This window comes from Capsicum annuum, chromosome 1, assembly GCF_002878395.1.
Source record: "Capsicum annuum cultivar UCD-10X-F1 chromosome 1, UCD10Xv1.1, whole genome shotgun sequence".
Classification (NCBI taxonomy): domain Eukaryota; kingdom Viridiplantae; phylum Streptophyta; class Magnoliopsida; order Solanales; family Solanaceae; genus Capsicum; species Capsicum annuum.
Window position 1 is genome coordinate 9,246,259 of NC_061111.1, and position 17,667 is coordinate 9,263,925.

Sequence of the window (17,667 nt, forward strand, 5' to 3'; positions counted from 1 at the left end):
ACAACTTTTGCCTTTTTACAAATTCCACAAATTCTCGTGACTTCTCTCAATCACAACCTGGGAATGGGGCTAAACAATTAAACTCTGCCTAAAGCAAGCTCAATTTAATAAAATAATCAGCAATGCTACTAATACCTTGAGAGGCAGTTGCGATTTCACGATGCAGCTGAAAAATCTGCGATCCATCAACTTTATCGAATCGCTCTTTAAGATCATTCCACACAAATGATGCATTTGAAGAGTATACAATTCCACTCAATAATTCCTTCGAAACACGGTTCATGATCCATGAAAAGACGATTGCATTACGATGCTCCTATAGATCAGCTAGATTTGGATCAAAACTTGCTCTTCTGCATGTGCCATTGATGAATCCCAACTTGTTTCTTCCAAGTATTGCAATCTTTATCGTCGACTCCAGACAGAGTAGTTTTCAGATCCTATCAACTGTATAGAAATTTACAATATTCCAGAAGTATCCAACTTATTGAGATACAATGGATGATTGTGCTTCAATTTTTCCGACGGAGTATTGTCGACTTCCACCGCCATTTCTATCCTAAATTGCTTCAAATTAGCTTACGCAGACCATATTAATGACCTTAGGCTCTAATACCATGAAGTTAAATAGAATTTGTGTGCTATCAGCTAAGAGAGAAGATAGACAGTAAGAGAGAGAAAGAGAGGAAATTGATTCCCTAACTCATGTTGAGCAAAACAATAACCGTCTCTGTATTGAACTGTGTAGAATGAATATATTCTTCTCCGTTATATACATGCTACATTATTGGCAGTTATACATCACTAACTAATCAACTAATTAGTCTAATCTATATTAACTAACTCTTGCGCCAACTGTACAATGCAATTAAGTCACAGCTTCTGTTTCATTAAGATCTCAATTGAGATAAAAGTTAAACTTTTTGAGTCCTTCCCATAATTAATTTGACGACGATTCGTCATTAGAAAGAATGGGGAGAGAATATGTTTTGATGAATAATATAGGTATATATATGTTACTGGACAACAACAGAGAGTTGCTCGGACAGTAAGCACCCCTTACTTCCAATCCAAAGATTGTAAGTTCGAATTACTAAGAGAGCAAAAAGGATGAAGCTCTTAATAAGGGATAAAAATAATGATTTGATGATAATAAAAATAAGTACAGTTCAATATCTTTAATTTGAGTGATCTAGTTTAATTTTGCTGACCAAAAACAGTCTAGTTTAATTTATCTTTAATTACTTTTAAAATGATTTAATGTGTACAAACTTTTTACATTATCAATGCATAAAGAATAATGTCAATATGGAAAACGATGGATCATTTGCACGACCTATCAAATTTCCAAAAGAGACAAGGAGCCCTGACGCGTTTATTTAAGACTATTTGTGAGCCTATTGCATAAAAAATCTATTCGTTGCGTGTCGAATGAATGGATTGAATTTGAATTTTAATCGATTAAAAACTTAAAATGGAGTAATTTAATAAGTGAGTGGGTGATCGAGTGGATTTCTAACCAACTAATTGTTAAATATTGAGTTAATTTAATTTCATATATTAAATCAAATTAATTCTTAACAAGCTAAAACTGTTACATAAATTGAGATGGAGACACTAATATATAACACATTTTTTAAATTATATGTTAAGCAAAAAGCCCACTACCCCATGAAATAAGTCGCAAAAATGAAAAATCTTTTTCGTAAGTCGTCTAATGGTGCTCAATTTAACAGCTTGTTTGGATGATTGTTAGCTATTGTATTATTTCATATTGTGTTGTTGGTTTAATTATAATATGTATTTTTAATTATTTTTAAAATTTTATTATACTATATTGTTAAATTCATCGTTGTGTAACGATGAAATTTTTCATTTTAAATAGCAATTGATGTGGTATGATCATACCGTTATTCTTTTATTCTTTTCCACTCATTTTATTCTTGGTTATTATTTAATAATTGTGTTTCATCCTTTATTCTTAGCTTTTTTATAATAACTCTACATGTAACCTATTCTTTTTTATAAATTTATCTTTCAAACTATTGATATGTCACGTTATATAATAACAAAAAAGATATAATTTACTCGAACGTTATATTCGTAAAATAATAAAATACAACAAAATATGATATACACTATGAAACCAATCCTAACAATCATCCAGACAAAACTACAACGCCAATAACATATTCATGGTGCATGCATGTGACCTACAAGTGAGATCTTGAGAGATTATGCCATTTATAAATTTTATTTATCGTATCTCTATTTTAATAAGCTATTACAGATAGACACTCGACTGAAAAGAAAAGTTTTCATATGTGAATTAGAATATGACTACGAAAAACGAAAAAATAGAAGCAAAAAGTAAGAAGTTATATGACAAAGACTTCAAAGTACAGCCAATTACATTGAGACCCCATTACCAAAATCAAACCGTAAGGATCGGATAACTGCAGACTTCATTTTCAATCCAATTAAATGGGGTCATTTTGTTATACATAATTAATAATTGTCGTGTATACATATATTGTTAATATCCAAAGTACTATCAGTTAAATATATAAAAAGGACAAAACTAAAAAGAGAGGGTATTCTGTCAACTTTGATGAACTTCTAGACACGTATTGAGGCATCTTAATTATGCATGAAAACCAACAAACAGATATAGCATAGTGAATTCATGTGGTTTACATTTAATATTCAATTAAAAAAACTAAAAAAAATAACTATTTTATTTTATTTATTTAGTTTTGCAATAATTCTCAAGTCCGTGACTCAAAAGTCCAAAATCCATGTTTATTTTATTTAGATTACGTATTATAAAAGATAATAAATTGCTAACTTTAAGTTCAAAGAAATCATTTAATCCTGGATTAGGAGCTAATTAAAGGGTCATTTGGCATAGCCGGATTGGACAAATTGCAATTATTGAAATTCGAGAATGATGAACGTATTGATTTTTTCAGACTGATATCTTGGTAATTAGAAAAATGAAGAAAACAAAATTAAAAAGCCAAAAATGTGTATCCACAATGACCCTAATCAAGGGATGTGCTTTCAATTTACTTATTTGGATGGCTGTTACCTATTGCATTGTATAATGTTTTGTTTGATTACTAATTAAATCTTATTGTATCATAAGGTTAAATTCATCGTCAGGTAACAATAAAAGGTCCTATTTTATGTAGCGACCAATTTGAGACCATGGTCTCGTTACCTTATTTCTTTTATTTTGTCTTTGTTTATTATCCAATAATTTTACTTTATTCTTTATATTACTTTTTTTTTATAATAGATCTACCGGTACCCTACTTTTCTAATAGTTTTAGCCTTCAAATTGCTATGTAACATTATATAACGACGAGAGAAACAATACAATCAATCTAAATATAATATTCATCGTAATAATTTAGTACATATAATATGATTAATATATATAATATATTATGAAACGATAAGCAACCACATTCCAACAAAGTAAGGTGGAAGCCCTAAACAGGGGAAGAAAAACCACACGTTCACTCCAAAAAAATAATATTGCAACTTGCAACAATGCGTTGGAATTTAACGCGGAATCCCATTTGTTTGAAAACCAAAAGTCTTTTTTATATTTTGTTTTACAACTAAAAACAAATTAATGAATGCATCGACTGGGACTTTTGTATCCTAATGAGATACTACTTGTGTAGCTCAATTAAGGAAATTATTTAAGATTTTGTAGACTTCGATTCGATGTGACAAGTAAACGGGGTATGACCCTACCGACTGTTGGGTTCAGTCGATTCAAAGATATTCTTACATGATGTGATATTGCATGCTTGGTTCAAATCTGTATGGTGATATTCAATGGCGGAGTTAGGATTTCCATTGAGGGGTTCAGTAGTATATATACGAACTAGTCGAAGGGAGTTCAACATCTACTATATATGTATAAAAATATTTTTAATCATGAAAAATAGTATAATTTTTCGTCGAAGTGGGTTCGGATTAAACCCCCTGGAGCAAAGGTGGCTCTGCCACTGGTGATACCCAAAATGCATCACATCGGGGAGGAGCCAAACTTTTGGTGCTCCAGCACTCAGTAAATTCGACATTAGGTATAATTATATAAAAAATGTACAAAATCTGATATAGGATTTAAAAAAACACTCAGTAAACCAAGAAGATAACTAGGTGTTTTAGTTTTCAGGCGGAATCTTAAAGCTTGGGACGTCAATATGCATGTTCGAACCTTCCATGCACCGACGATTCCTAAATTGTGGATCCGCCACTGCATCACACCATTAAGAAATCATATACTATGTAATATTCGAATCTTTTTAGCCACCAATATAAAACTTTTATTAGCAAACCCAACACCAACTGCTTCAAAATGGAATAATGCAGGTAGTATATCTCTGACAAACATTAATCTTAAAAGTATGTTTCTATTTATTTTCAGATAATGGTAATGGTTATGTCAATTTTAGCGCTTCGACTATTTCATTGTGCATTTACTTTGACACTCATCAGTATGATATTTGAGCAAACTCTACTAACTAAATTTTAGACAAAATTAAATTAAGTGCATGTTTTTTTTTAAATCTCTAGTGTTTGAATTCTTGGTTCCAACTTTCAAGGATGAGGACACCTATCTCATTATCACAAGCCACATACTTAGCTGCAATTTTAAATCGATTTTTGAAGAGCCTTTATTACTACAAGAGAAGTTTTCTTATTTTAGTTATATAAATTTTAATTTTACCTTGTTAGGTAGGTAATTGAACCATCACCAATATTGTAAAAGTTCACGTCTAATAAGATTATTCAGATAGGAACCCTTCTACAGTTGAAGCTTGTCAACTTTTTTAAAATGGTCGAACTGTCCAAAAGATAATGTAGGTATTACACAATTAACCTGGCGGTCATAATAGGTTAAACCCAAATTAACCGTTAAAATTATATAAAAATAGCATTTACTGATCACTTTTTAACCCTAGTTTCGTAAGTAGTCACAAACTCCTGAAAATGGGAGTTGTCCCTTACTTGTGGACCAAATTGGGCCGAACGAGATATTCAACTACTTGTCAAGCCAGTTGAAAAGCCCAATACAAAGTGCTCAATGCTCCAACTAAAAGATGAAATAGAAGATCTAGAAATTACATATATATATATATATATATATATATATATATATAAGGTAACTTTATTTTATTACATAAAATCTCATATTGAAAAATAAATTAAAAAAATCTCAAATTAATTACTTAAATTCCTAACTTTTTTATTTTCTCTCTCTTCCTTCTTATACATCCTAAATAGCTCCATAGTTTCCTCCTAAAATCTTGTTAGCTACCTTATCTCTCCAATTATTTATCTGCATTAAACCTCCTTACCCACAAATTCCGATCTACAATAATCTCTCAAAAAAAAAAAAATCTTTTCCATTTTCTCCGTCCAAAATCAACAAAATCTTTTCCGGCCAAAATTATCTTTTCTCCAGTCAAAATCGACAGAATTTTCTCCATTTTCATCAAAAATTCAGAAAAAAAACTGCAATTTCATCCAATATAAGCTTCTCTGAATTCGGGAATATATGCTTCTTTGAATTTCATCAAAAACGAATTAAGTTGAATCCTCTCCATTTAATGGTCGTGTGTTATTATTTCCGTTGTTGATTTTGTTCTTGGTTCTTTTGATTATGAAAAACCTAATTTCGCAGAGAATCGTTCGAAGCACCGAAACGATCCAATAACAATGAAGAAATTGAGGGAAGTTGCCGGTTCAAGTTCAAACAAGAAAGCTCTAAAATCGTCAAGTAAGAAAAAGGTTGATGATTCTGGACGACCACGTCTGCCGAAGGTTTAGTTATCATTAAAATATGTATTAGTAGCACTATTCTATGTATAAAATTTCATTATACAGTTGTTAAGATTATATAGTGAAGTATATAAGGTGGCCGTATACATGTGAAACAGTGTTAGATTATATTTATTACTTGTATAAGGTTTACACATACATGTGAAACTGTTGTATGAGGTTGTCTTTTATTTGTTTTGGCGGTACGATTCTATGTATAAGATTTCACAATACATGTATTAATACTATATTATTAATTGTAGAAGGTTTACACAAATATGTTTAATAATGAAAAAATTTCAGAAATAGCAACTATAGAGTCTTAATTGTAAGTTTTATAGCAACCCTTTCAAAATTACAAAAAATAGCAATATATATTTTGTATTTGATTAAATTGTTGCTAGTTAAATGCATATACAATTAAAGATTCTGTTCCTAATTTAACTCCAATCTGTTTTAGTTTAATATGGGAAAAACGGTTCCTTAATTTAAGGAACATTTAATTTGACAGATTTCTTAACCGTTTACAAATATCTTTCTTTTAATGACTCTATTTTAACCACAACCATTATTTTACAGCAACATAATTCAAAATTCAAAAACTTTTTTCATAATCTACAACTCATATCAATTTAAAAAAAAAAACGACTGCTTTCAAAATTTATGTGCATCGTCTAATGTTTTGAGAAGAGTTTGATAAGACAACACTGCAAATACAGGTATCAATAAACAAATATGATTTTGTTTGTGAATTTTCGAACTATATTTGTGAAAATCGCTGAAAAAATCGTAACAACAATGGTTTGATCAGTTTTCGAACAAAATGGTTTGATCGATAATTTCTTTTTACAAATTAGAGTTTTTCATCACGTTATGTAGGTTGAATATTGATATACAATTGTTATTGTTTATTTTGTATTTTTTTCCGTTTCAATTAAACAATTTGTTCTTGTTGGATTTCGTTTTGAAGTTTTGTATATAATAATAAGTTATTGTGTCAAAGGGTTTGAACATTGTAGACCTGTAATAATCGTTGATGCAAATCATCTCAGAAAACTGTATACTAGTACTTTTGTAACTACTTATACCATGGATGGAATCATAAGTCCTTCTTATATATGCATTTAACATTGCATATACTGCCAGCTATATGTATTTGTAAAATACATAAGCAGTCTGTCTATGTGATCACTGGTAGTTACTTTTATGTATTTCAATTTACATATGTTGCCAGCAATATGGATTTCAAAAATACATATGCACTTTGTTTTAAGTGTTTGATTGCATTTATTTTTAAAAAAAAAATAAAAATATGAAGGCCTTATATTTCTAAAAATACATATTGAGACATGCAATATACATATGCAGAATTGGTAAAATACAATTGCTAAATTGGAACAATTACAAATGTCAATGAATAATTGTTGTTAGAATTTTAATTTTATTTTAATAATTTCAGGTTATACCAGTCTCAGAGTATGTCTATACAGTACATGTCAAGGATAAACATTTTATTGTTTGCCTTAAGAAAAAAAATTCTTGCCATGCATTCCAATAGGACGAGATACCGTGTGTGCATGTTTATGAAGTACTTGATAGCAAGAATTTTCAAAAGGGATCATATTACTCTAACCTATACAAATCAAAAACTGTGTCAAGAACGTATGATCTTCCCATTTATCCTATACCACACAAATATGATTGAGTGATTCCACAGGAGATATTGGAGGAGATAGTTTTGCCCCCAAAATACAAGCGACCCCCTGAAAGACCTGCAAAGAAGGATAGTGAAAAGTCAGAAAGAGATATGTTCGAGAAGAAAAACAAAAATTATTATAGTTCATGTGGATTTAAAGGTCACAATTGGTGTTCATGTAGGAAATATAATAAATGATAAGTTTACAGATGTATTCAGTTTAAAAGCAATTGTTTTTTTTATTGATTATTTTATGATTCTAAATTTTGATACAAACTTTTGATGATGTTGACTTTGTTGTAGTTAAATTGTTGCAAATGTTATCATCATGAATATATTTTATAGGACATATACCATTATTTATTTATACGTAAAAGAGTGTACACCATACAAGTCAATTTTTTGATATGAAAAATACATATGAGATTCTAATAAAAACGTATACCGATCTATAAAAACTAAAAATAAGTTAACATATATTTATGTAATAATTAAAATTACATTTAATGACTTATCAATTACTTAATTAGAACTTGAAATTCATTTATTTTTTTTAAAAAAAAAAACATATGCATTAATCATAAATAAATATGCATTATTCATAGATATATACGAATAACTATGTATGTATAAATCATAAATACATATGCTTCTTAAAAATACACAGACTTATGCAAAACAATACAACAACTTTGTATTGTTCGAAAGTATATGTGCATAACTGGAAAAAATATATATGCATTACTCAAAATGCATATGCATTATAAAAAAAATACATATTCATACAATGAAAAATATTATATGCAACCTCAACTTACCTTATATGTATTACAAAAAAATACATATGCATACAATGAAAAATATAAATACACTATTGAAAAATACATATGATGACTGAAACATATATATTCATTACTGAAAATTATACTTAAAACTGAAAATCACATATTCATACCAAAATATGTGTAACAATAACATAAAGTAAGATCGAACAATTCTATTTTAGAAGCATAACGATCAAAAATCTAACAATCACATAAAAAAATATTAAGATATCATCTTTCAACTATATCATAGTCCTCCTAAAGTTCAATGTTGCCAAATACAACAAATACAAATAAACTTCAAATATCATGCACTTTAGTATCTTCTATTAGCCCAATATCTCTAGGAGGCCTCATTGGTGTTTCATCATCACTTTCAGCCTTCTCATCTTCTTTCCTCGAAGCATAATTTCACAACATTAAAATAGATCTCGTGCGAAGAAGATCTGGATCAAAGTCAATAGTTGAAACACAGTCATCAAAAGTAAGGCACTTAGCATATGTCACCATATATAAAAACTTAGAACAAACAAATACAAAATACATATCTAACCCCTAGCAAATGCATTATATATAATTACAACATACAAAATACGTATCTTAAAAATAACAAATACATATCTCCACACTACAATTCCATATCTTCACAATAACTCTCACATAAGCAGATAATTTATCAAATGTATATATAAAATACATATATGATCATACAGTCCAAAAAAAATTAAAATACAAATGCATAAAATTTTATGAATACATGAATGGTCCAAAATTTAAATTACCAAGAAAAGAATACAATTGAACATCAAATACAAATCTTCTCAATAACTAATACAGATATCCTACACATATCTTAAATACAAAATACATATATTAAATATGTTATACATAACAAAACAAATCTTATCAGTAACAAACCTAAATACAAAATACATATCTTAAATATATAACAGATACATATCATCCCATTAGCAACTGCGATTTCATATCTTAACAAAATTCAAAACTACATACACACCTTATAAATTGTACATATAAAATACATATATGAATATGTTGTCCAGAAATTATAAAATTTTACAAATAGAAAAATACCTCTTCCACTTTCTCTTCTTTAGATTCATAATCAGATAAAAAAACAAGACTTGAAATTTGACTAGATTCTCCTTTTTCATCCGACTTTCTCTTTTTCACCAATTTTTAAATTTTTGTGAGTTTTGGGGATGAAGATTTTCTCAATGCTTTTCGTTTCATGATTTTCACAATCTTTTTCGGATCGTTACGCTGATTCGATCTCACCTCTACTTTGCTAACACCTTTCTTAGACTGAAAATTAGTAGAAATCAAGGTAATTTCTTCATCTTGTGTTAAATCAAGACTAGACGATGGTAGTTCATCGGACCTAAAATTCATCGGTGGAATCCCACTAACTGAACTACTACGATTTGTATGTATTGGCATTATCGCGTAACTTCAAAAATTTCAAACCGCAAAAAAAAAAAACGCAGAAGAAGGTTGAAAAATCCCAAAATTATTTTACAAAAAAGAAGTTATATGAAAAAAAAAAAATAACATGCATTAACTATAAAATCATCTTCCCTTAATTATTGGGGAACAAGTTTATCCGAAATTAGAGAGCAAATAGCGATTTTGAAAAAAAAAAAGTTAGAATGGAGGAAACTGAAATAGGTAAATTGCTTGAAAATAGGTAAAGAAAAAGTAATTGGTAGAATCCAGAAATAGATAAATTGCTTGAAAATAGGGTAAATTGCTTGAAAATAGGTAAAGGAAAAGCAATTGGTGGAATTCACATGCTTAACTCTAGAAAAGTCAAAATATTGCTAGTTTTGACATAAGTTGTAATTTTGAGAAAGTGTTGTTATTAATTGTAATTAACATCTTAAGGTTGTTAGCTTCTGTAATTTATCTTTTAATAATGTACTAAAATTTGGTAACCTTATACATGAAATTATATTGTATGGAGATATCGTAACATTGAATTGGTTGATCCATACAAACGCTTCACTACATGTTTATTAATTACTATAGCATAAGACGATACAATGATAGCTGCAAAAGAAAAAATTCTCACGAAAATATTGTACGATGATATAGATATCATGTCAAAATATTTCATCATACATAAGTCTATATGTATGATGAGTCATTATACATTAGTATACCAGATTTTTACACATTTAATAATGTATAGGAACAATCAATACAATAGTAATTACATTAACCGCAGTAACATATTAAAAAACGAACTTCTTTAAGAATCTATAACAATCAAATTTTCCATATTTATTCAACGTATAATATAATACAATACATATCAGAAAAAAATAACAAAACTTAACAACTATAATACGACAACTGCAATTTCTATTAAAATATGTATTAGTGGCACTATTCTATGTTCATATTGATTTTTTTGAGAACTGAAGAAAGCACTAGAAGATGGGTTTTTTTTAACGCAATTTAACAAAGAAGAAAATTTAATGTGATGTTTAACATATATTTTGAATTTAAATTTCACTTATTATATTTAATAATACATCACTAAATATTAAGTAATTAATGGCGTGAATTAAGGAACAGGTTGATATTATCAAATTTATTTTTACTTAGATATAGCCTATTCAGCTTTATCATACATTCCAGCAATACATGAAGGTTGATCAGATGTATAAGTATCTTTTTCAAAACAGGGAGAGAGAAAGGCTGAAGGGATTTTATATAATTACTTTCATTTACTAAAGGATTTACATAGTTTATACAAAAAGATTAAAAGAAAAATATTTCTTTACACATTGTACTAAGAATTTGTGGGATCTTGATTTGTCGTCTACGCTGAGTTATGATCATATCACACGTATTTGCGTCAGTATATATTGACCCAAACTAGCTTTTAAACCATTTAATTGCACCACCTATCTTTGGACTTGTTTCAATTGTTGTTCTTCAAATGATGGTCTTCTATGATCGCGGTATCCGAACCAGCTTTCACGCAACTCGCTAATCGAACTTATATCTAGTGAGACATGCATTCTTTAAGAGCACGAGACATAATTTGTGAGTTATCATAATGTGAAAATATAAACTTATGCCCTACTAAAAAGTTAATTTGACTTAACGGGCAAAGTTTTTTATTTTTTTGATTAAGAAAAATCGTTCCTAAACAGCAGCCGAGCAAGCGATGACGACATGAGGCACCTCTTGGTTCTTGCCTTACTTCACGGGCAAAGTTTTAGACCAGCACAAAATAAGGGCAAAAGCAAATGACTCGCCTTACCCAGATTGACACCCCTAACAAATAGAATTCATAGGTCCAATAATTGATTTCATAAACTTTAACAAATTTAACTTCTATCATCACTTTCCAGTAATTGGTTAATCATTTTGCCAATGGGGGGGAATATTTCCATTAATCTTCAAGAATCCATAGAGTCATTACTGCTAGTGCTGAATATTGTTTAGTAGTAATTCTTAAAAAGTATACATAGGCAAATATAGGAAAGCCAAAAGTACAGAACAAGTGTAACCTTGTGCACCTCTTTAAAGCCAAATTTCACAATAAAATCGAAGACCAATTCTGCTACCCACGTTAATTACTAAAAGAGCTTTAAGTTTTGCTTCAGCGTAACTGTCAGATAGTTTCTTCATTCTTGCACAATAAAACAAAGGTTACTGTAACAGAAAGATTAACTGTAATTGGTGTTCATTGTCATATCAATCATCGATGTGAATTTCGTGTACTATCTCAGCTACCATGGAAAAGCAATTAGTTCAACAATTATTTGATCTCAAAAGGACGGTCAATCTACTTAACTTTAAGATTATATCTTCTAAGATTCCGGAACTAGCCAAATCAAAACTCTTAAAATATGAAAAGATTCAGCAGAAATGGGACAAAAGCAAAAGTAACGTCAGTCTGTTGGCTGCAAATGTCGAACCAAGACTTATTTTCACTGTTTCAAGCACTTACACAGTTGATTATACATGACTAGAAATGCAGGAAGCACATTTGTGGATCCAATTGCAACTAGCTCCTAGCTCAAGGTTCTCCACCAAGCTCCACTCTTAAGTTGTCGTATGGATAGACCTTTGGTGTCTGCTCATTAAAAAAACAGAAGTTACAGAAAGAAAGAAAAAGAACAATGGCCAGCCAGTAAAGATGAAGATAGGGGGGGAATTAAAAGCAAGAGTTTTATGATAATCAGAGAATAAGAGAGGTCGCAAGCAGTTAAGATGGATTATATATAATAGTAAAAGCGCCTTCACAGAGTATGCGATACCTTGGTATTTATATTTAACATTTGATAGTGGGATCGCATGGCCAGCATTACTTGCTGAAAGCCATCTCTAGTTGCACAATGAAAGGAGGGAAAGAGCCCATGCATGTGTCCTACGCGCGCCCTTCCCAACATCCTTAAGGGAAGAAGGGGGTGATCCAATGACTTCTCCCTACTAGCAGGTGGAAGTCGCGTGTACCTCTCTCAAATGCTTTCACCTAACGCTTAGGTTATTGATAAGGGCCAGTACTGCTCAAAACACAATCTCAAATTTCCTTCCCCCCAGATGCTTTGAATATAAGAAAATGATAAATACTATCAACTATGTTACAGACAATCACTAAGATGCAACCTCAGAAAGTGTCTAGACAGTCTCATACATTTTCTAGTACAACTTGTGGAACTTTAATCACGTTAACTAGCAGGTATAGTGACAAATCTTAAGCTGCTGTAGAAGAAGCCAAGAGCAGTCTATATTATTGAGATGATTAAGGATTCAAGATTCTAAAGAAGGAAACTCTAGTTCACGTCCTTAACTCTGACATGTTTCTGTAACCATTTTCGGCACTTGCATGAAAAGTGAATTCGAAAAGCATAACAGCACCCAGTATCTGTTGAGCATTAATATAGCTTCATTCGAACGTGAATTCTATGCACCCCCCCACGCGCGCACACACAAAAAAAAAAAAAAAAAAGAATCCAAAATTTCTTCTACATCGTACTACTTGAGTGAATTAGTCTAGTCTCTTGCTTATGTATTTTTTTTCATTTTATTTTAGAATATAACTGTTTACGATCTTGCAAACAAACACCCATAAACTCCAACAAGTACCATAGAACATATTGAACACATTGATATCTTCACAAACTTCCATAGATAGAGCAAAGAAAGTGCAATGTAGTTGTGGGAATAGCACACAGCAAATTAGTAACAATACTGCGCAAATCTAGTGGTGTGTTATCCCATTTTGTTGTTTGTTTTTATGTCTTTTGTTTCTTATACTGCTATTTTTCCTGAGCTAGGGGTCTATCGAAAACACCCTTTCTACTTCATCATCTGAGGTAGTAGTGTGGACTACGTACAATTTGACCTCCCCAGACCCCACCCCACCACCCCACTTCTCTGTGGGAATACACTGGGTATGTTTTGTTGTTGTTGTTACAAAGCCACAGGGATAACTTGGATCTTTAGGCAGCATATAACATTCAACAGAGAAGTTGATTATTAAAAAGAACACAACATCAACAAATAACTTGAAACCATTATACTATTTTCTAAAACAATAAAGCTTAAGAGAGTTCTTTTAATGCCTACCTAATCAAATCACAACCAACATCAAACAACTTTATGAATACAAACAAAACCTAGACAATGATAGCATAACTCATATTAGTAAAGGACATCTAGTTGGATTACCGCACAACAAAATAAAATAAATAATAACTTGCATATGACAATTCTACGTGGACTAATCTATCCCTAATACGAACCTTCAGCAAACATTTATCATCTATTGGCACTTCATCACACAAAGTTAAGTATATTTGATAGCGTAAAACTTTGGTTTCTTCAATGACTTACAATCTGACCAAGAAAACAAAGACATATTTGTCTTAGATGAAGTAAAAGGGATTTCACTAAAACAGCATCCAGAGTGTGCAAAATACAAAAAGGATAGCACCAGTACAAGGAATCCTCTAATAAATTTAGGTCAACGTTCTCCCTAGAAAATACTTCCCTAAGTATTTACCAAAACAACACACGAGAAAATAGGATAACACTTTCCTCCATACCAAACACACCATTAATGAAGAAGTGGCAAAAGGAAATTGCCATGGAAAAAAAACTTAGGATATGAAGCTCTAATTGATCAAATCCAGGTGGAGAATTCAAACCCCAAGATACTAGCGCTTGCAGAGCCAGAATGGGATTTAATTAAGGTCAAGAAACGAAAAGGTGTTAAGGTGGTGCATTGAGGAAATGCAGATTCTAGCTCTAGCAATCCTTGAAGTACTATACCACAGATATTTTCCCCATCCCACTGGGGCGATCTTTATTTTTGAGAAGTAATGAAAGATCCAAATGGTATGCTGTTGTAGTTAAAAAAGATCTTAAGGCATTATAACTAGTGGTGGATTACTGGATTGACTACAGGTGGTGAAACATCAGGCAACCCCCTATTCACTGATGGTTTGGTTGAAGGTGCTGTGCACCAAAAGTGTGCAGAAGAATTGACAGGGTGAGAGATCGAGAGAATCAGGCAGATGCTCTGAAGGACTTGTTAGGCACTAGGCATCTCTTAAGTTTGATAGGACAAAGTACGTGAATAATTTGGCAAAGAATAAGTAATACTCTTTTCTGGTTTTTTGATTCTAGCATTACATAATTCTGCCATAATACCACAATATTTCAACATTGATTTTCCCAACTTAAAAGGAGAAGGTCACATAATAAACTCTAATAATCCACATGATGCTGGTCATTTGGCCACAGAACAAAGAAACCACAGCTGCAAAAGAGTTCTTCTTTAGTTTTCATCCAACACTAAGCTTAGCAAACACTTCAAAGTAGCTTAGCCACAAATCGACACAGTAAACAACACACAAGTACATCTATTGTAAACACACTCACAACAAAGTGCAACTCACATCTGGACAACATAGTACAGTAATGTCATGTCATCAAAGCATAATTGATTCACATTAAAATGGAAAAACTGAATTAGAATTCAATAAACGTATACTTACAAATGGGATTTTGGAGGCCTTGTCATTCCAAACAGCTAACAATCCAATCCCAGCAAAACAACTCAATCCACCACACAACCAAGCCAATGCCTCATACTGACATTAAAAGCAGTTCAAGAATCTTCAATTATCATATATACTTAATTTGACTAACAAAAGAGAAACACAGAAAATAGTAAACTGTAAAAACCATGAAGATGATTCAAATACTAATTCCCCTTTCCAACAGATACAAAATCCTCAGATCACATTGCCGATTCGAATACAAAATACAAATCTTAAACCAAAAATCTAACCTCTCCAACTAGATATAAAATCTTCAAAGTTTAATTACTAAATCTTCAACTTTTAATCTACTATCAAAATAAAAAATGTAAAACATGAAAAACAATAAAAATGGGATTCCAATAACAATCTTTATCAAAATATCTAACCTTTCCAACATCAACAAGCAAATCTCCAATAAATAACAACATACCCATTATGATCCCACGAAGTGTAGTCAGAAGAGAGTACGAGTACACTGTATGCAAACCTTACCCCTACCTTATAGGTCAAGAGGTTGTCTCGGATAAGACCCTCAGCTCAAGGGAAAATAGTCCAAAGCAATCCAGAAAAAGAAGTAACACAAGTACAAGAAACAAAACAGAAACTACAATACTATAATACGATAATCGAGGTATAAGTAACAACACAGAGTAACAAAAATCAAAGGACCAAAGGACAAAAACTACCAAAGCAATTAATACTATGGCTACTAATATAAAAGGGACACAAGACTAACACACTATACGCTGATCCATATCCTCCACGCCCTCCTATCTAAGCTCATATCCTCGATAAGCAAGCAAATCTCCAATAAACACTAAAACCAATTCAACAAAAAAATGAAAAATTTTAAACAATAGCAATTAAATGGGAATCCAAAAACAAATCTTCAATTACCAACAAAAAAAAATAAAACCTTTCCAACAGTATCTACTATCTGATCAGATAGTAATAGAACAGAAACTACAATACTACAATACAATAATCGAGGTACATGGAACAATAGAGAGTAACAGAAATCAAAAGACAAGAACTACGGAAGCAATAATACAGTGGCCACTAATATGAAAGGGCCACAAAACAGCGCACCGCTGCCTACTAGGCTTCTACCCTAATCCATATTCTCCACGCCCTCCTATCTAAGCTCATATCCTCGATAACCAAGCAAATCTCCAATAAACACTTAAACTAATTCAACTAAAAAATGAAAAATCATAGACAATAGCAAATGAAATGAAGATCAAAAACACAAATCATAAAATTAAATAAAAAATCTAACCTTTCCAACAGTATCTGCTATTCGATCAATACACGGCTCCGGAAAAGGAGTTCCATTATCCCATATAAGTTCATCATTCACTTGAAGCTACAAAATAAATAAATAAATAAATAAAATTAAAACAAAATTAGGGTTTACAAATCAAATTTTTTTAAAATTAAAAATAAAAAGGTATAAGTACTGTATATAATATATTTATACTATATGCATTTACCGGCTTATCAGGTACAATGTGTTTGCCGACGGGAAGGCCCATGCCGGCGCGTGTTCGAAGAGAAGATGCGACGGCGCGTGAAACGACGCCGTTACCTCCCATGATGCGTGTAGCTGCATTGCTTAATCTTCCGGCCATTTTTCGATGATCGGAAATTGTTCGCTTATCGCCGATGGTTTTTTCGTAATTCAACGATTTGTGATTCAGCTCACTTTTTGTTTTTTCCCTAGTAGAGATTTGTGATTCGGGTAATGAACTCAAACGTTATCTATTTTATGTTTTGATCCTTGTTTTAGTGTGAGTTGCAGAAACGGAACCAAAGTTTACTAGTTTACAAATACGTCCCTCTAAAGATGGAAATGTTGGAAAAGAAATGTACCTCCATATATATAATAGAGTAAAGAAGTTTGCATAAAATTATGTCAAGTGGCATATTGAGAACAATCACTTGATATTTTGGCAACAAAAATCTGTTTTCTTGGTAACAAAATTTATTTAACTGATTAATTATTTATTTTATATATAGATTTTTAAATTTTCATATCTATTTTCATATTGTGGTAAAAAATATTGAATGACCACTATTATTTATTTTTATTCTATTATATCATATTTTCATATTGTGATAAAAATAATTATAATTGACTCCTATGAATGAACACTATTATAATTATTTTTATATTTCAACTCTTTATATATAATAAAGCAAAATGTTTGAT

At 30.9% G+C, this 17,667-nt stretch overlaps 1 protein-coding gene across 1 annotated transcript; it reads right to left on the minus strand.

Moving 5' to 3' along the window:
- Positions 1 to 12,227: 12,227 nt before the first annotated feature.
- On the minus strand, positions 12,228 to 17,303 carry LOC107867479 (NADH dehydrogenase [ubiquinone] 1 beta subcomplex subunit 8, mitochondrial). Its single transcript, XM_016713734.2, has 4 exons — positions 16,949 to 17,303; positions 16,735 to 16,821; positions 15,408 to 15,503; positions 12,228 to 12,478 (listed from the first exon to the last, which is right to left on the minus strand). Exons 1-4 carry the CDS (start codon positions 17,084 to 17,086, stop codon positions 12,422 to 12,424), a joined length of 378 nt encoding a protein of 125 aa, XP_016569220.1. The 5' UTR covers positions 17,087 to 17,303; the 3' UTR covers positions 12,228 to 12,421.
- Between the last annotated feature and the right edge of the window lie 364 nt (positions 17,304 to 17,667).